Raw genomic sequence first — 19923 nt, 5'->3', positions numbered from 1 at the left:
ATTGTATTTTTAGCACCTGAATGAGAACATATTTATACCATATATTCGTCTTGTATTGAAAATAAATGATGCTTCATATCTAAACATGTCCATTGTCTACTCGGGTGTGATGAAAGAGCTTTATGTACCAGAGCCATCATTTCAGGACGCAGACGGTGTCCCCCTTTAAGTGCAAAGTAGTAGCATCTCTTCTGTCTGTAGAGGGCGAGCATGCACCACTCTCATCTCGTTTCCATAGTAACAGAGATCACTCGCTACAAAGTTGATTTAGTCAACATTTAGCTGTAAAGTTAGCACAGGGGTCGCAAGAACTTGAAGCAAGCAAGTTTACTGTGAGTATTTCCATGTGTTTTGTGTTAGAAGTATAACTAACGTTACTGTTCACCATTTGATTCACAGTATTCGTACCAAATAGTTTGATTGTATTCAAAGGCATTGCTGTCTGGTGTATTGCAACAGGTGGTAGACCTAGCGCTAGCTATTTAGCTACTGTAGCTAGCTAGCTAACGTTAACGTTATTTAAACTGGCTATGAATTCTCTCAATACTTGTTCATCTATAGCTCACTTTCATTGTCATACCCATAATCAAATGCAAAACTCCAATGAGCTGTGTGTATAACGTTACTAAACTAAATCCCTCAAAATCTTTTCAGAAATATGTCTTCTTCCCTGGGGTGTACAAAGGAAGTTTTGCAGCAGGTCAACCAGTTCTGGTCCATGTTAGACGACCTGTCTCAGAATGACCCTCAAAGCTACCAGATGTTTATCGAGAAACAGATGAAACAGGGAACTGATTATAATGCACCACCTCAGCCTGACTCCTGCCTACTCACCGAAATGCTGGTACCATCAAGTATCTGCTTTTTTCTATAAACAGCTACACCCACACTGTAGAGTTTATCAGCTACACCCACACTGTAGAGTTTATCAGCTACACCCACACTGTAGAGTTTATCAGCTACACCCACACTGTAGAATTTATCAGCTACACCCACACTGTAGAGTTTATCAGCTACACCTACACTGTAGAGTTTATCAGCTACACCTACACTGTAGAGTTTATCAGCTACACCCACACTGTAGAATTTATCAGCTACACCCACACTGTAGAGTTTATCAGCTACACCCACACTGTAGAATTTATCAGCTACACCCACACTGTAGAGTTTATCAGCTACACCTACACTGTAGAGTTTGGCCTACATAAAAATGACATAGCAAAGTGTGTTGATAAGAGAATACTGGTTCATTTGTTTGCAGAGCATGTTTGACTGTACACTGCTGGCTAATAATATGGAGGTGTGAACTATAAAGAGGCTGAACAGTTGCTTTATTGTTTGTTTCAGGAGCCAAAGAAAGGGTTGCTGTACATCAATGTGTGTGGCTGGAAGCGCGTCCCTACCCCTGCTGATGAGAACAAGCCAGTGCCTGTGTGTGGAGGGAGACTGGAGACAGACACTGATGAAGGAGGAGGTACTAAGAGTCACTGTTGTCCTGCAGAACACAAACCTGTATTTCTGCATAATTACCTGCATTGTAACCTGTATTACAAGAGGTGCTGGCAAAAAAAAGTGAACATTCCCCAAGTTACTTTCTACTACAGCTGACTTTCTTATAACTTGTTTTATGGTTTTGATACTAATGTTATGTAACACTGAAATAAAAAGTTGTATCATTGCCGTTCCTCAGTACTACAACTTTGTTGTGTTTCCTGTATTCAGACGACTACAGTGTGATGGATGTGGCGTTCAGCCCTGCGGTGCTGCAGCAGGCTCAGAAGGACAAGAAGGAAGACCAGGTTCACCTGTTAGCTCTGAGCTTCACCCAGCAGCAGCATGGCCTGCGTCTGATCCAGCAGTACAACGTCAGCAGCAGTAAGCTGAAGGGCAGCCTAGAGGACATGCAGCGCCGCCTGGGTTCTCTAAAACAGTCCAGCCCTGCCACAAACACAGGTAAAGCCTCTACGTAATTATTCCCTGGTTCAAGGGGTTTTTATTTTTTATTAAGGTGACACCACCAAGATAAAGGAGAGATTATTGAATTCAAGATTTCTTTAAAGGTATACTGTAGGTGAAGATACATTTTTTGACATTCATTTGACATCAATTTCCCAGCCTCCCAGACCCCAGCTTCCCTGCTTCAGCAGATCTCTCTGCGTGAAGGGCAGACTGAGGACAGTACACCTGTGCAGCTCATCACATCTGTCCAGCTAACTCCTGGGCCAGGGGACCAAAGCAACAAGACCAAGAACCTGATCCAGGTGATCTCTAGCTCAGTGACAGCCGAGCCTCAGCGGCCACAGCACCAGCTCACTGTCAACTCTGACCCCAGGGACCTCTCCCGGAGCCTGAAGCTGACTGTGGAGCTACCAAAGGTTCAGTCCATCACAGACTGCCATCTCAGCATTTCCCAGGTCAGGGACCACTCTGCTTCCCCTTCCCTTGTGCTATGAATAAGGCCCTGTGATGGATTAACAAAAATTCCGTCCCTTTTGCTTAAACGCTTCTTATGTTGACATAATAGCCTGTTACATTATAAGTTATCCTTTCTGTGGTCTTGTGGGTCTAATAGTCTGTGTGTGTATTTCTCTGTAGGGTGATGTACTACTAGAAGTGGAGGATATGTACCATCTACACCTGGAGCTGCCTGAGACTGTGAATGAGGAGTCGGCCTCTGCCACATTCAACAAGAAGAAACGGTTATTAACTTTGCAGGTGTCTATACTCTAGTGCTGTTACTGCCAACATTAAAAAGACGCAAATTCATTAATAGACAAAGAAAATAACAATAAACACTGTCTTTTCTGGCAAGGCACAGTTACACCCAGTAGGTCATTTGTCTTTCTGAAGAGATTGGGACTTTGGAAATTAGAGAAGGCAGGAATGTAATTTCTGTTATGTATGCATATAAGCTGTGCATCTGAACCTTTGTAAAGACATTCACAACAACATGAATGACTCGAGTGGAATTATAGTCCTCCATGATCATGAGTTACATTAACTGCATGTCTGGGAAATAATTCACAAATAGTCAATATCCATGCAATAATCCATGTTTATTAAAACTTCAAAATGGTATTGTGAAGAACTTTATTCATATTTGGCAACAACTTGTACTTCAAACAGTTACTGTAAGTCAAATGTCCATAGGACAGAGCCATTTTTGAAAGTATGGTTTTATCTCGAAACAGTAATAAATAGATTGGTCCCAATTGTTTTAATAACTACCTCTGCAGGGCTGCTGTGAATACTGAGAGGGTGTTATGACATCATATTCCAGTGGTCACAGTTTGAGGCGAGTGGTTCCCACTTTTACCGTCTCTCTCCATGGTCCTCCTCCACCCAAGCCACTATCTTCCCCTCCCAGCCAGGGACCAGGGCTCCGTCCTGGAACACCTGAGAACACCAACCAGAACCAGACAGGCATACTCTTTTAATATAAACTACCCTACATGACCAACAGTACAGTGCATTCAGAAAGTATTCAGACCCATTGACTTTTTCCATATTTTGTTACATTACAGCCTTGTTCTAAAATTGATTTAAAAAAAAAAAAAAAAAAAAAAAATGTTTCCTCATCAATCTCCACACAATACCCATACCCCCAGAGAGACTGAGAAACAGCTTCTATCTCCAGGCCATCAGACTGTTAAACAGCCACCACTAACTCTGAGAGGCTGCTGCCAACATACTGACTCAACTCCAGCCACTTTAATAATGGAAAAATTGATGTAAAAATGTAAAAGTCACTAGCCACTTTAAACAATGCCACTTAATATAATGTTTACATACCCTACATTGCGCATCTCATATGTACAGTATATACTGTACTCTATACCATCTACTGCATCTTGCCATCTTTTTTTTATTTTTACCTTTATTTAACTAGGTAGGCAAGTTGAGAACAAGTTCTCATTTACAATTGCGACCTGGCCAAGATAAAGCAAAGCAGTTCGACACATATAACGACCACAGAGTTACACATGGAGTAAAACAAACATACAGTCAATAATACAGTATAAACAAGTCTATATACGATGTGAGCAAATGAGGTGAGATAAGGGAGGTAAAGGCAAAAAAAAGCCATGGTGGCAAAGTAAATACAATATAGCAAGTAATACACTGGAATGGTAGATTTGCAGTGGAAGAATGTGCAAAGTAGAAATAAAAATAATGGGGTGCAAAGGAGCAAAATAAATAAATAAATAAAATAAATACAGTAGGATGAGAGGTAGTTGTTTGGGCTAAATTATAGGTGGGCTATAGGTGCAGTAATCTGTGAGCTGCTCTGACAGCTGGTGCTTAAAGCTAGTGAGGGAGATAAGTGTTTCCAGTTTCAGTGATTTTTGTAGTTCGTTCCAGTCATTGGCAGCAGAGAACTGAAAGGAGAGGCGGCCAAAGAAAGAATTGGTTTTGGGGGTGACCAGAGAGATATACCTGCTGGAGCGCGTGCTACAGGTGGGTGCTGCTATGGTGACCAGCGAGGTGAGATAAGGGGGACTTTACCTAGCAGGGTCTTGTAGATGACCAGGAGCCAGTGGGTTTGGCGACGAGTATGAAGCGAGGGCCAGCCAACGAGAGCATACAGGTCGCAGTGATGGGTAGTATATGTGTCTTTGGTGACAAAACGGATGGCACTGTGATAGACTGCATCCAATTTATTGAGTAGGGTATTGGAGGATATTTTATAAATGACGTCACCAAAGTCAAGGATCGTACAAGAGTATGCATGAGTAAAGGATGCTTTGTTGCGAAATAGGAAGGCAATTCTAGATTTAACTTTGGATTGGAGCTGTTTGATGTGAGTCTGGGAGGAGAGTTTACAGTCTAACCAGACACCTAGGTATTTCTAGTTGTCCACATATTCTAAGTCCGAACCGTCCAGAGTAGTGATGTTGGACGGGCGGGCAGGTGCAGGCAGTGATCGGTTGAAGAGCATACATTTAGTTTTACTTGTATATAAGAGCAATTAGAGGTCATGGAAGGAGAGTTGTATGGCATTGAAGCTCGTCTGGAGGGTTGTTAACACAGTGTCCAAAGAAGGGACAGAAGTATACAGAATGGTGTCGTCTGCGTAGAGGTGGATCAGAGACTCACCAGCAGCAAGAGCGACAACATTGATGTATACAGAGAAGCCTGTGGCACCCCCATAGAGACTGCCAGAGGCCCAGACAACAGGCCCTCCGATTTGACACACTGAACTCTATCAAAGGAATCTATCAGAGATTACTTTTATGTAATACATGTATCACTAGCCACTTTAAACAATGCCACTTTTATGTTTACATACCCTATATTACTCATCTCATATGTATATACTGTACTCTACACCATCTACTGCATCTTGCCTATGCCATTCTGTACCATCACTCATTCATATATTTGTATGTACATATTCTTCATCCCTTTACACTTGTGTGTATAAGGTAGTTGTTGTGGAATTGTTAGGTTAGATTACTCGTTGGTTATTACTGCATTGTCGGAACTAGAAGCACAAGCATTTCGAAACACTCGGATTAACATCTGCTAAACATGTGTATGTGACAAATAACATTTGATTTGAATGACAAAGCAAAAACAGGTTTAGACATTTTTGCAAATGCTTTAAAAATAGAAAAGTGAAATATCACATCGACATATGTATTGTATTTAGACCCTTTACTCAGTAATTTGTTGAAGCACCTTTGGCAGTGATTACAGCCTCGTGTCTTCTTGTGTATGACGCTACAAGCTTGGCACACCTGTATGTTTGTCCCATTCTTCTCTGCAGATCCTCTCAAGCTCTGTAAGGTTGGATGGGGAGCTTTGCTGCCCAGCTATAGTCAGGTCCGGTATTTATAGTCAGGTATTTGGACAGTGACATTATTTGCATAATCTTTGCTCTGTACGCCAACACAATAGATTTGAAAGGAAACATTCAAGATGTGCTTTAAGTGTAGACGCTCATCTTTAATTTAAGGGTTTTGTCAAAATTATTGTATGAACCATGTAGGAATTACAACCATTTTTAAACATAGCGCACGTGGCCCTCCCCACACACACACACACAATTTTAGGGGCTCAAAAGTAAATTGGACAAACATAATCATCAATTAAATTGTGAGTTTTAATACTTGGTTGCAAATCCTGCCTGAAGTCTGGAACGCATAGGCATCACCAAATGCTGGGTTTCTTCCCTGGTGATGCTCTGCCGAGCCTTTACTGCAGCTGTCTTCTGTTCCTACTTGTTCTTAGGGCGTTTTGCCTTCTGCAAGTGAAATGCATGCTCAATTGGATTCAGGTCAGGTGATTGACTTGGCCATTGCAAAACATTCCACCACTTTGCCTTACAAAAGTATTGGGTTGCTTTTGTAGTATGCTTCGGGTCATTGTCCATCTGCACTGTGAAGCGCGGTCCAATGAGTTTTGAAGCATTTGGATGAATCTGAGCATATAATATAGCCCTAAACACTTCAGCATTCATCCTGCTGCTTTTGTCAGCAGTCACCACATCATCAATAAATACAAGGGAACCAGTTCCATGGGCATCCATACATGCCCACACCATAACACTACCTCCACCATGCTTCACAGATGAGGTGGTATTCTTTGGATCATGAGCAGTTCCTTTCCTTCTCCATACTCTCTTCCCATCATTCTGGTACAAGTTGATCTTTGTCTCATCTGTCCATAGAACTTTGTTCCAGAACTGCACAGGCTTTTTTAGATGTTTTCTAACTTTTGATCCCTTAAAAAGGGGGGAACCAAACGTAAAAAGTGCTGTAAATTCTACACAGTTCACCCGATTTGGATGTAAATACCCTCAAATCAATGCTGAAAGCCTGCATTTACAGCTCATTATTTAATGTCAACTCCAATGCTGTGGTAGATAGCTAAAATAATATTAACTTGGTCAATGTCCAAATATTTATGGACCGGACTGTATTTTCAGGTCTCTCCAGAGATGTTTGAACGGGTTCAAGTTTGGGCTCTGGCTGGGCCACTCAATGACATTCAAAGACTTGTCCCGAAGCCACTCCTGCGTTGTCTTGGCTATGTGCATAGGGTCATTGTCCTGTTGGAAGGTGAGCCTTTGCCGCGCTCTGGAGCAGGTTTTCATCAAGGATCTCTCTGTACTTTGCTCCATACATCTTTCCCTCGATCCTGACAAGTATCCCAGTCCCTGCCACTGAAAAAGGCCTGATTGGTGGAGTGCTGCGGAGATGGTTGTCCTTCTGGAAGGTTCTCCCATCTCCACAGAGGAACTGTGGAACTCTGTCAGAGTGACCATCGGATTCTTGGTCACCTCCCTGGCCAAGGCCCTTCTCCCCCGATTGTTCAGTTTGGCCGGGCGGCCAGCTCTAGGAGGTTGGTGGTTCCAAACTTCTTCCATTTAAGATTGATGGGGGCCACTGTGTTCTTTGGGACCTTCAATGCGGCAGAAATGTTTTGCTACCCATGCCCAGATCTGTGCCTCAACACAAGCCTGTCTCTGAGCTCTACGGACAATTCCTTCGACCTCATGGCTTGGTTTTTGGTCTGACATGCACTGTCAAATGTGGGACCTTATATAGACAGCTGTGTTTATTTAATTTACGTCATTGTATTGTACGTCATTGTATGCAGTAGCGTTAAGAGTTCCCTTCACTCAAACTAAGAGGCCTAGCCTGAACCATGAAAAACAGCCCCAGAGCATTATTCCTCCTCCACCAAACTTTACAGTTGGCACTATGCATTCGGACTGGTAGTGTTCTCCTGGCATTCCCCAAACCCAGATTTGTCTTTGGCTGGAATAGCCAAATCAACTCATTTGAAGCGGTGTCCACATACTTTTGTATATGTAGTGTATGATATATACAGGGACAGTCTCTAAACACACATCAACCTTAATAGAGAATCCACATATTTATGATCTTAACATAGTTACTGGGTTTTGGAACTATTGCCAATTCCAAGTGTTTTCACTTTTCATTTTGGTCATTCAGGCATTTACCCCAAAGTGGTAACATTTGACCCCATCTAAATGTAAACCCAAAGCTGTAACCCGAAACATGCCTACCTCCTCCTTCACAGTCCCAAACTCTGGGTCGAGGGCTTTGAAGTGGTACCTGAAGCTACCCTGGCGGTCCACCGCTGCCTTGAAGTCTCTCAGAGTCACCTCCCCCAGCCTAACAGCACAGCACAGTCTCAGTGTCAGATGGCATCATGGTACACTGATCTGTGCAGAGACACATACATGCACATTCCCTCACAACGCTACAGCACATAGACACACAATAAACACACATGCATGCATTCAATACCCAAAGCAGCCATCAAGGCAAAGGGTGGCTACTTTTAAGAATCTAAAATCGACAATATATTTTGATTTGTGTGACACTTTTTTGGTTACTACATGATGTGTTATATGTGTTATTTCATAGTTTTGATGTCTTCACTATTATTCTACAAAGTAGGAAATTGTAAAAAAAGAAAAAAGAAAAAGGAAAACCCCTTGAATGAGTAGGTGTGTCCAAACTTTTGACAGGCACTGTACATTGCATCCACAACTTACAGGCAGCATGCAACACAAAGGTACATATGCAATGGACATCAGGATCCAAAGAGGGATTCTAGATTTGTACCTTTTGGAGATGTTGACCAGGAAAGGAGTGAGTGAACGATCAGTGAAGTAGAGGACTTTAGTGGAGACTGTGGAGTCCAGGCCAGGACTACTGTGGGAGTGAGCTATTTCTGAAAACAAATAAAAACATAAAGGTTTGCTTACTGGCTACAGTTTAAAGACAGGATTGATTGATTTTATTTGCCAATTAAGAAACACATATACAGTACATACATACATAAAAAAAACATGACAGGGATATCACAAGAAAGACGGATTTCCATGGTACAAAAACATTACAACATTACATAGATACACATGACCTAAATACAGACGTGAAAATGTGTCTATGGCTTGATCATTACCCAGCTTTTGACCTTTTTAAATGAAGTTATGGTTTTGATTTGATTTATTAGGATCCCCATTAGGCAATGGTGACAGCTAGTCTTATTATGGTCTGACACATAACGAAAAATACATTACAGACAAAAGACTTTACAATATACATACATTTAAAATCAACATATAGTGTGTGTGTGCACATCTATCAGGTACACATACATGTCAGTGCATACACACAACAAGTAGTTCACATGGGGGAGAGGCGTTGTGCCGTGAAGTGTTTATTTGTTTTTTGAAACCAGAATTTCCAACACATTAATGTTTCTTATAAAAACAAGAAGTGACCTCTGATTACATTGAAGAGCAAGATGTGGCACTCTGTTCTGGGCCAGCTACAGCTTAACTAGGTCTTTCTTCGCAGCACTTGACCATGTGACTGGACAAAAACCAAGATAAGATAAAATTCGAGCCTGCAGGACTTGCTTTGTGGAGTGTCAAAAAAGCAGGCCTCTCCCCATCTTTACAACATTGAATCTATATGTTTTGACCACGACATTTTAAAATCTGTGGTAACACCAAGTCATTTAGTGTCCTCAATTATGGTTGCCATGGCTTTGAGTTGATGTGGTAGTTTGTTCCACTCAACAATGCCAGAATATTAAAAAGTGTTCTTACCAGATAGACTCTTACATTTAAAACAGGCAATATCAGAGTCTATGGCTCTGGTGTGGTATTGGTGTACATCTTATACATGTAAAATAATTTGATCGGTACCTGGGGGCTGAGTCTGTAATAATTATGTGGACCAGACCAAGTTGGATTAAAATTACCCTTTTCTCTACAGATAACCAGGCTAGCTGATTAAAATGCTGTATAGCTCCGAACATATGTTCAATGTAATTGAATTACACAATTAGATAAAGTTGCGTGAAAGAGAATTATCAAGATTGTTGAATACTGCGTACAGTGGCTTGCGAAAGTATACACCCCCCTTGGCATTTTTCCTATTTTGTCGCCTTACAATCTGGAATTAAAATATATGTTTGTTTTTTTATCATTTGATTTACACAACATGCCTACCACTATGAAGATGCTAATATTTTTATTGTGAAACAAACAAGATATAAGACAAAAAGAAATCTGAAAACTTGAGCTTGCATAACTATTCACCCCCCAAAAGTCAATACTTTGTAGAGCCACCTTTTGCAGCAATTACAGCTGCAAGTCTCTTGGGGTATGTATCTATAAGCTTGGCACATCTAGCCGCTGGGATTTTTGCCTGTTCTTCAAAGCAAAATTGCTCCAGCTCCTTCAAGTTGGATGGGTTCCGCTGGTGTAAAGCATTCTTTAAGTCATACCACAGATTCTCAATTGGATTTAAGTCTGGGCTTTGACTAAGCCATTCCAAGACATTTAAATGTTTCCCCTTAAACCACTCAAGTGTTGCTTTAGCAGCATGCTTAGGGTCATTGTCCTGCTGGAAGGTGAACCTCCATCCCAGTCTCAAATCCCAGGAAGACTGAAACAGGTTCCCTAAAGAATTTCCCTTTATTGATTATGACATCTACTTTGTGCATGACATGAGTCATTTTTCCAACAATTGTTTACAGACATATTATTTCACCCTATCACAATTGCAGTGGATCAAAAGTTTACATACACTAAGTTGACTGTGCCTTTAAACAGCTTGGAACATTTTCCAGAAGATTCTGTCATAGTTTTAGAAGCTTCAGATAGGCTAATTAACATAGTTTACATAATTTGAGTCAAATGGAGGTGCACCTGTGGATGTATTTCAAGAACTACCTTCAAACTCAGTGCCTCTTTGCTTGACATCATGGGAAAATCAAAGGAAATCAGCCAAGACCTCAAAAAAAAATTGTACACCTCCACAAGGTTGGTCAATCCTTGACAGCAATTTACAAATGCCTGAAGGTACCATGTTCATCTGTACAAACAAAACACCATGGGACCACGCAGCCGCCTTACCGCTCAGGAAGGAGGCGTGTTCTGTCTCCTAGAGATGAGCGTACTTTGGTGCAAAAAGTGCAAATCAATCCCAGAACAACAACAAAGGACCCTGTGAAGATGCTGGAGGAAACAGGTACAAAAGTATCTATATCCACAGTAAAACGAGTTCTATATCGACGTAACCTGAAATGGTGGTTTGCAACTGCAACTACGGTTTGCAACTGCACATGGGGACAAAGATCATGCTTTTTGTAGAAATATCCTCTGGTCTGATGAAACAAAAATAGAACTGTTGGGCCATAATTGTCACATTCTGACCTTTATTTCCTTTGTTTTGTCATTATTTAGTATGGTCAGGGCGTGAGTTGGGGTGGGCAGTCTATGTTTCTTTTTCTATGATTTGGGTATTTCTATGTTTCGGCCTAGTATGGTTCTCAATCAGAGGCAGTGTCACGCCCTGGTCTTAGTATTTTGTGTTTTCTTTATCTATTTGGTCAGGCCAGGGTGTGACATGGGTTTTTTGTATGTGGTGTGTTTTGTCTTGGGTTTTTTTCACAGGTATTGGGATTGTAGCCTAGTGGGGTTTTCTAGGTTAGTCTATGGCTGTCTGAAGTGGTTCTCAATCAGAGGCAGGTGTTTATCGTTGTCTCTGATTGGGAACCATATTTAGGCAGCCATATTCTTTGAGTGTTTGGTAGGTGATTGTCCTTGTTCCTGTTCTGTGTTACTTTGCACCGGTATAGGCTGTTTTCGGTTTTCACATTACGTTTGTTGTTTTTTTGTATTTGATTCGTGTTTACTTTGTTTCATTAAACATGAATCACAATAGCCATGCCGCATTTTGGTCCGACTCTCCTTCGCATATAGAAAACCGTTACAGAATCACCCACCACAACAGGACCAAGCGGCGTGGTGAAGAGCAGCAGGAGAAGCAACAGAGGCAGCAGCAGCAGCAGCGGGAGAGGCTGCACTATTTGGATAAATGGACTTGGGAGGAGATCCTTGACGGAGAAGGACCCTGGGCACAGCCTGGAGAATATCGCCGCCCCAAGGAAGAACTGGAGGTGAAGAAAGCGGAGAGGCGCTGGTATGAGGAGGCAGCACGGCGATGCGGATGGAAGCCCGAGAGTCAGCCCCAAAAATTTCTTGGGGGGGCTCACAGGGAGTATGGCGACGCTAGGTAGGAGACCTACGCCAACTTCCTGTGCTTACCGGGGGGCTAGAGAGACCGGGCAGGCACCGTGTTATGCTGTGGTGCGCACTGTGGTGAGCTAGAGTGAGCGTCGAGCCAAATGCCATGAAGCCGGCTCTACGCATCTGGTCCCCAGTGCTTCTCCTTAGGCCGGCTTACATGGCACCAGCCTTGCGCACGGTGTCCCCGGTTCGCCTGCATAGCCCAGTGCGGGCTATTCCACCTCGCCGCACTGGCAGAGCGACCGGAAGTATTCAACCAGGTAAGGTTGGGCAGGCTCGGTGCTCAAGAGCTCCAGTGCGCCTGCACGGTCCGGTCTACCCAGTACCACCTCCATGCACCAGTCCTCCGGTGGCAGCTCCCCGCACCAGGCTTCCTGTGCGTGTCCTCGGCCCAGTACCACCAGTGCCAGCACCACGCATCAGGCCTACAGTGCGCCTCGCCTCTCCAGCGCTGCCAGAGCCTTCCTCCTCTCCAGCGCTGCCGGAGTCTCCAGCCTGTTTAGCGCTGCCAGAGCCTTCCTCCTCTCCAGCGCTGCCGGAGTCTCCCGCCTGTTTAGCGCTGCCAGAGCCTTCCTCCTCTACAGCGCTGCCGGAGTCTCCTGCCTGTTCAGCGCAGCCAGAGCTGCCAGTCTGCATGGAGCAGCCAGAGCTGCCAGTCTGCATGGAGCAGCCAGAGCTGCCAGTCTGCATGGAGCAGCCAGAGCTGCCAGTCTGCAAGGAGCAGCCAGTCTGCAAGGAGCTGCCAGTCTGCAAGGAGCTGTCAGTCTGCAAGGAGCTGCCAGAGCCGCCAGTCTGCAAGAAGCCGCCAGAGCCACCAGTCTGCAAGAAGCCGCCAGAGCCGCCAGTCTGCAAGAAGCCGCCAGAGCCGCCAGTCTGCAAGAAGCTGCCAGAGCCGTCAGTCAGCATGGAGCAGCCAGAGTCGTCAGTCAGCCAGGATCCGCCAGTCACCTGCCCCTCTGTCCAGAGCCTCCGCCCCTCTGTCCAGAGCCTCCGCCCCGCTGTCCAGAGCTTCCGCCCCGCTGTCCAGAGCTTCCGCCCCTCTGTCCAGTGGGGTCATTTAGTAGGGTCACCGTGGTTAGGAGGCCACGGAAGCGGACAAGAAGGCGGACTAAGACGTTGGTGAAGTGGGGTCTGCGTCCTGCGCCAGAGCCGCTACCGTGGACAGACGCCCACACAGACCCTCCCCTATAGGTTAAGGTTTTGCGGCTGGAGTCCGCACCTTTGGGGGGGGGGGTATTCTGACCTTTATTTCCTTTGTTTTGTCGTTATTTAGTATGGTCAGGGCATGAGTTGGGGTGGGCAGTCTGTTTGTTTTTCTATGATTTGGCTATTCCTATGTTTCGGCCTAGTATGGTTCTCAATCAGAGGCAGGTGTCATTAGTTGTCTCTGATTGAGAATCATACTTAGGGAGCCTGGGTTTCACTGTGTGTTTGTGGGTGATTGTTCCGGTCTCTGTGTTTGCACCAGATAGGGCTGTTTTAGGTTCACGTTTATTGTTTTGTTAGTCTGTTCATGTATAGTTTTCTTCATTAAATAACCATGAATAGAAACCACGCTGCGTTTTGGTCCGCCTCTCCTTCACCGCAAGAAAACCGTTACAATAATGACCATTGTTATGTTTGGAGGAAAAAGGGGGAGGCTTGCAAGCCGAAGAACACCATCCCAACCGTGAAGCACTGGGGGTGGCAGCATCATGTTGTGAGGGGTGCTTTGCTGCAAGAGGGACTGGTGTATTTCACAAAATAGATGGTATCATGAGGGGGGAAAATGATGTGGATATATTGAAGCAACATCTCAAGACATCAGTCAGGCAGTTGAGCTTGGTTGCAAATGGGTCTTCCAAATGGACAATGACCCCAAGCATACTTCCAAAGTTGTGGCAAAAAGGCTTGAGGACAACAAAGTCAAGGTATTGGAGTGGCCATCACAAAGCCCTGACCTCAATCCTATAGACAATTTGTGGGCAGAACTGAAAAAGCATGTGTGAGTAAGGAGGCCTACAAACCTGACTCATTTACACCAGCTCTGTCAGGAGGAATGGGCCAAAATTCACCCAACTTATTGTGGGAAGTTTGTGGAAGGCTACCCAAAACTTTTGAACCAAGTTAACGATTTAAAGGCAATGCTACCAAATACTAATTGACTGTATAAAAACTTCTGACCCACTGAGAATGTGATGAAATAAATAAAAGCTGAAATAAATAATTCTCTCCATATATTCTGACATTTCACATTCTTAACATAAAGTGGTGATCCTAACTGACCCAAGACAGGGTATTTTTACTAGGATTAAATATCAGGAATTGTGAAAAACTGAGATTAAATGTATTTGACTAAGGTGTATGTAAACCTCTGACAGATCATGTGACACTTAGATTGCACACAGGTGGACTTGTGTGACACAGGTGTGACTTCTGAAGGTAATTGGTTGCAACAGAACATATTTAAGGGCTTCGTAGCAAAGTGGGTGAATACATATTCAAGTACCACTTTTTAATTTTAATTGTAAACAAGGTATTTTTTTAAATTTTACTTCACCAATTTGGACTATTTTCTGTATATCCATTACATGAAATACAAATAAACATCCATTTAAATTACAGGTTGTAATGCAACAAAATAGGAAAAATGCCAAGGGGGTGAAAACTTTTGCAAGGCATTGTAAAAAACAGTATATCTTACTTGAGCTGGGTGGCCATGAGTCCCTGTCTGTGTGGTTGGCTCTTCGTCCTGGTGACTTGTATGGACCCTACAAGAAGACAGAGTCACAGTTACTAGAAGAAATGCCAATTCAGCCAGTCACGATGTGCACACGATAAACACATGATTATGACATCAGGTGCAAAATATAACGCTAACAGCATACACACAGCACCCACCTCTGTGGTCTTCTGTGTGTATTGTTGTGTGTGTCCTTCTCTGTCCTGCTGCCTGCGGCGTGTGTCGAGTGTGTATAGGCGGTCCATGAGACTGGCCACCCCTTGCTCCAGTGTGTCCAGGGTGTGATGCTGAGGGTCGTGACCTGAGAAACCATCCCTCAGACTACGCAAGGCCTCCCTTACCAGCTGCAGTTCCTCTCCCTGCTAATACACACAAAATGACATAAAATACTAGAACTGGTGGCCAGGCCAATTTGAAGGTTGATCATTTGGCTATGGCCTTTAACCTCCAGTAGGTCTCTAGCTCTAGAGACAGCTATAATGATGACATGAAACATACATTAAATTAATCACACACTCCCTCCCACCCACACTCCCTCCCAGGAAATGTACATACAGTGCCTTTAGAATGTATTTAGACCCCTTGACTTTTCCAACATTTTGTTAGGCTACAGCCTTATTCTAAATTTTCACCTCAATTTACACACATTACCCTTTAGTGACAAAGGGGGGGAATCATTTTTGCTAATTTATAAAAAATGAAATATAAGATTTACATAAGTATTCAGACCCTTTACTCAGTACTTTGTTAAAGCACCTTTGGCAACGATTACAGCCTCGAGTCTTCCTGTATTTAGGGAGTTTCTCCCATTCTTCTCTGCAGATCCTCTCGAGCTTTGTCAGGTTGGATGGGGAGCGCTGCTCCCTAGCTATTTTCAGGTCTCTCCAGATATGTTCGATCGGGTCGTTGTCTTGTTGGGAGGTGAACCTTCGCCCCAGTCTGAGGTCTTGAGCACTCTGGAGCAAGTTTTCATTAAGGATCTCTCTGTACTTTGCTCTGTTCATCTTTGCCTCGATCCTGCCTAGTCTCCCAGTCCCTGCCGCTGAAAAAACATCCCCACAGCATGATGCTGCCACCACCTTGCTTCACCGTAGGGATGGTGACAGGTTTCCTCCAGATGTGATGCTTGTCATTCAGGCCAAAGAGTTCAATCTTGGTTTCATCAGAGCAGATAATCTTGTTTCTCATGGTCTGAGAGTCTTTAGGTTTCTTTTGCAAACTCTGTCATGTGCCTTTTACTGAGGAGTGGCTTCCGTCTGGCCACTCTACCATAAAGGTCTGATTGGTGGAGTGCTGCAGAGATGGATGTCCTTCTGGAAGGTTCTCCCATCTCCACAGAGGAACTCTAGAGCTCCGTCAGAGTGACCATCAGGTTCCTGACCAAGGCCCTTCTCCCCCGATTGCTCAGTTTGGCAGGGCGGCCAGCTCTAGGAGGAGTCTTGGTGGTTCCAAACTTCTTCCATTTAAGAATGACGGAGGCCACTGTGTTCTTGGGGACCTTCAATGCTGCAGAACATTTTTGGTACGCTTCCCCAGATCTGTGCCTCGACACAACCCTGTCTCGGAGCTCTACGCACAATTCCTTCAATCTCGTAGCTTGGTTTTTGCTCTGACATGCACTGTCAACTGTGGGACCTTATATAGACAAGTGTGTACTTTCCAAATCATGTCCAATCAATTGAATTTAACACAGGTGGACACCAATCAAGTTGTAGAAACATCTCAAGGATGATCAATGGAAACAGGATGCACTTGAGCTCAATTTTGAGTCTCATAGCAAAAGGGTCTGAATACTTATGTGACATTTTTTCTATTAATAAAAATGTCTAAAAACCTGTTTTTGCTTTGTCATTGTGGAGTATGGTTTGTAGAATCCTGAGGATTTAAAAAAAAGTTTTTTAGAATAAGGTTGTAACGTAACAAAATGTGGAAAAAGTCAAGAGGTCTGAATACTTTACAAATGCACTGTAGGCGTACATGACTCACAGCTGTGTGTTGGAAGGCCGGACCAGGGGGTGGGCTCACAGAGTTACTGTACCCACTCTTCTCACTCCTAGATGACTGAAGAAAAATAGATTTAATAAATCTTACCAACTTTGCAAGCTACAGCATATACATGTCACTTACTGTAAGTGCAGTGGAAACAGTTTGATTATGGTACCATACCCTGTGGCTTCCTTCAGTAGAGTTGTGCCGAGCATCATCCAGTTTCATTTGCTGTTGCTGAAGTAGTCTATCCTTTTTTCCAAGTTGCTGCTGGTTTTATAGACATATCACTGAGATATCTGATACTTTGATACATTTCAACTACATAATCATATCCAAAATTGTTAAAGTTTGTTGAAATTGTGAAAATGCACTTAGTTCCTGATCTTACCTCATACTCACTGAGTAGTTTGTTCCGATCACTCAACTTCCGTTTGAGCTCTGCCTACAAATATACAAAAATATACTTATATTTGTAACGTGGATGAACAAAACAATTTGTGAATATTTTAATACATAAATAGATAGAGCCATTGAATATAAAGGTCAAATATTCATCCTAAATGTCAACGTGTGTATTATCATATCATCTGACTCACGTTCTCCCCCTCCAGTTGCTCTTTGCCCATGCTGCACCTCAGTAGCTCCTGCTTCAGCTGCAGCACCGCAGCCTCCTGTACAGACATACGCTGCTGAAGAGCATCCTAATGAGGAAAGGCAGATCAAAGACAACGCTAGAGAGGCTGGCTTGCCTACCAAAGAGTAAGGACCCACATATGGATCATTATGAAGCCTAAAACAGAGCACACCACTCTTCTGTAAAGGAACACTGGAGGCTAAAAGGGGCTGCTGGCATGAGAACTGAATAAAAGCCAGTAATCCATGTATAAGTAATGATCCAAACAAACTTAAGAGGGTTTGACTGGCAGGTCTTACCTTAATAGCCTGAAGGTGGCGTGCCTCTTGCTTGTGCCTCAGAAGCTCCCTCTGAGAGGACAGAAAGACAGACAGACTCAGAGACATTTCATTAGGAGGGGAAGGTCTGTGTTCTTATGGCAGCTCATCCACATTAAGCCCAATTACCACTGTACCTTCAGATCAAGAGCCTCCTCCATGCTTTGGTCCAGACGACTGCGGATTAGAACCTTCAAAGCAAGGGGATGAGCGGCATTATGTGAGAATAGAGAAATGTCAGAGCTTATAAGGAGACAGTGACCTGGCATGAAAGCAGGCTAAGTAGATAACATAGACTAATTCATGCTTCAACAGTATCTGCATCTTCTCTGGACTCTAGAGTAACAATAAAAACATTATAGCATGCCGAGTTCTGACACCGTCACATCACAGTGAGTGGCTGAACATGCTGTATTATCTAAAGTGACTAAAGAGGATGGGGGCGGACACAGTACCAGCTGCTGCTCAGAGTTAGCTCTGCTATCCCCGAAGCCCAGGGAGACGTCCTGCTCGTCCTCAGGGAGAGAGCCGTGCAGCAGTAGAGCCTGGAGAGAGAAGAGAGGGATAGATACATACTGTACCTACTGTATACTTAACAAAGTCTATACACCCAGAATATATTTCACAGTATAAAAACACAGAGAGAAAGACAGCCACACACACACACACACACACAAACATGGATGTACAACCTCACCTATACCACACGGCTGCCAACCTGAACTGGACAGTGAAAATAGAGCAAATGCTTGGCTTGGACATTGCAGGACCATTTTAAGCTCAGTTGGGCGGGGCGGGGTAGAGGTGGGGGGTGATTTTTATACCTGACATGATAGATTAGATTGTGCTGTTTTAGAGCAGTTAAATCCTGATACCAGATAAAGCTTGGATGATCACAATCTCATTGTAAACTTACCTAAGCTGGAGCCTTGGAGGGATACGTCTTATACACACTAAACATGTTCCCATAAAGCTACACTGAACAAAAATATTAACGCAACATGTAAAGTGTTGGTCCCATGTTTCATGAACTGAAAACAAATATCCCAGAAATGTTCCATATTCACAAAAAGCTTATTTCTCTCAAATGTTGTGCAGAAATTTGTTTAGATCCCTGTTAATGAGCATTTCTCCTTTGCCAAGATAATTAATCCGCCTGACAGGTGTGGCATATCAAGAAGCTGATTAAACAGCATGATCATTACAAAGGTGCACCTTGTGCAGGGGACAATAAAAGGCCACTCTAAAATGTACAGTTTTGTCACGCAACACAATGCCACAGATGTCTCAAGTTTAAGGGAGAGTACAATTGGCATGCTGACTGCAGGAATGTTCACCAGAGCTGTTGCCAGATATTTGAATGTTAATTTCTCTACCATAAGTGTAACGGTTTTCATGCGGTGAAGGAGAGTCGGACCAAAATGCAGCGTGTAGATTGCGATCCATGTTTAATGAAACAACGTAAAACACGAATCAATACAAATACTACAAAACAAAAAGAACGTAACGAAAACCGAAACAGCCTAAACTAGTGTAAACTAACATAGAGACAGGAACAAGGACACTAAGGACAATCACCCACGAAACACACAAAGAATATGGCTACCTAAATATGGTTCCCAATCGGAGACAACGATAATCACCTGACTCTGATTGAGAACCGCCTCAGGCAGCCATAGACTATGCTATACACCCCACACAACCCCAAGAAGAAACACACCACAAATAAACCCATGTCACACCCTGGCCTGACCCAATAAATGAAGATAAACATAATAAATATAGACCAGGGCGTGACATAACACCCCCCCCTCCCCCTAAGGTGCGGACTCCCGGACGCACATCAAAACAATAGGGAGGGTCTGGGTGGGCGTCTGTCCATGGTGGCGGCTCCGGCTCCGGCTCGGGACGTGGAACCCACTCTATAAATGTCTTTGTCCCTCCTCCTCGCGTCCTAGGATGGTCCACCTTCGCCGCCGACCATGGCCTAGTAGTCCTCACCCAGAATCCCACTGGACTGAGGGGCAGCTCGGAACTGAGGGGCAGCTCGGGACAGAGGGGCAGCTCGGGACAGAGGGGCAGCTCGGGACAGAGGGGCAGCTCGGGACAGAGGGGCAGCTCGGGGCAGAGACAGCTCGGGACTGAGGGGAAGCTCAGCACTGAGAGTAAGCCC

General features: G+C 43.9%; 2 protein-coding genes across 9 annotated transcripts in view; one reads left to right on the top strand and one right to left on the bottom strand.

Moving 5' to 3' along the window:
• The first annotated feature begins 243 nt into the window (after positions 1–243).
• On the top strand, positions 244–3060 carry pih1d2 (PIH1 domain containing 2). Of its 2 annotated transcripts, XM_064974951.1 has the most exons (6): positions 244–332; positions 655–844; positions 1348–1474; positions 1723–1953; positions 2116–2414; positions 2596–3060. In XM_064974951.1, the coding sequence occupies exons 2-6, from the start codon at positions 659–661 to the stop codon at positions 2728–2730; spliced, it is 978 nt and encodes a 325-aa protein (XP_064831023.1). In that variant the 5' UTR covers positions 244–332; positions 655–658; the 3' UTR covers positions 2731–3060. The 2 variants fall into 2 exon arrangements, with proteins under 2 accessions (XP_064831023.1, XP_064831024.1); XM_064974952.1 differs by lacking the exon at positions 244–332 and having other exon boundaries at positions 452–844.
• The window catches only part of LOC135546482 (dixin-A-like), a 33320-nt gene continuing 16428 nt past the window's right edge, over positions 3032–19923 (bottom strand). For 2 of the 7 annotated variants that reach the window (XM_064974940.1, XM_064974942.1), the window contains exons 4-15: positions 18206–18295; positions 17888–17941; positions 17733–17783; positions 17396–17500; positions 17188–17241; positions 16977–17066; positions 16797–16871; positions 14969–15172; positions 14772–14838; positions 8604–8712; positions 8039–8147; positions 3032–3396 (exon numbers count right to left, since the gene is read on the bottom strand). In XM_064974940.1, coding sequence (XP_064831012.1) covers positions 3313–3396; positions 8039–8147; positions 8604–8712; positions 14772–14838; positions 14969–15172; positions 16797–16871; positions 16977–17066; positions 17188–17241; positions 17396–17500; positions 17733–17783; positions 17888–17941; positions 18206–18295 — 1092 coding nt within the window. In that variant the 3' untranslated portion in view covers positions 3032–3312. Of the gene's footprint in view, positions 3397–8038; positions 8198–8603; positions 8713–14771; positions 14839–14968; positions 15173–16796; positions 16872–16976; positions 17067–17187; positions 17242–17395; positions 17501–17732; positions 17784–17887; positions 17942–18205; positions 18296–19923 lie in introns of those variants that run through there. The other 5 variants (XM_064974941.1, XM_064974944.1, XM_064974945.1 and 2 more) reach the window with 4 other exon arrangements.

The sequence above is a fragment of the Oncorhynchus masou genome, chromosome 9 (assembly GCF_036934945.1).
Source record: "Oncorhynchus masou masou isolate Uvic2021 chromosome 9, UVic_Omas_1.1, whole genome shotgun sequence".
Lineage (NCBI taxonomy): Eukaryota > Metazoa > Chordata > Actinopteri > Salmoniformes > Salmonidae > Oncorhynchus > Oncorhynchus masou.
The sequence above is the reverse complement of the archived record's forward strand: the minus strand, read 5'-3'. Positions and strand labels throughout refer to the sequence as shown.

Bases quoted from the DNA above. Each gene is read 5' to 3' on its own strand.
- pih1d2 (XM_064974951.1), top strand. From the start codon at position 659: ATGTCTTCTTCCCTGGGGTGTACAAAGGAAGTTTTGCAGCAGGTCAAC. The intron at 1,475-1,722 runs GTACTAAGAGTC...TCCTGTATTCAG, and splicing joins AGACACTGATGAAGGAGGAG to ACGACTACAGTGTGATGGAT. The intron at 2,415-2,595 runs GTCAGGGACCAC...ATTTCTCTGTAG, and splicing joins GCCATCTCAGCATTTCCCAG to GGTGATGTACTACTAGAAGT.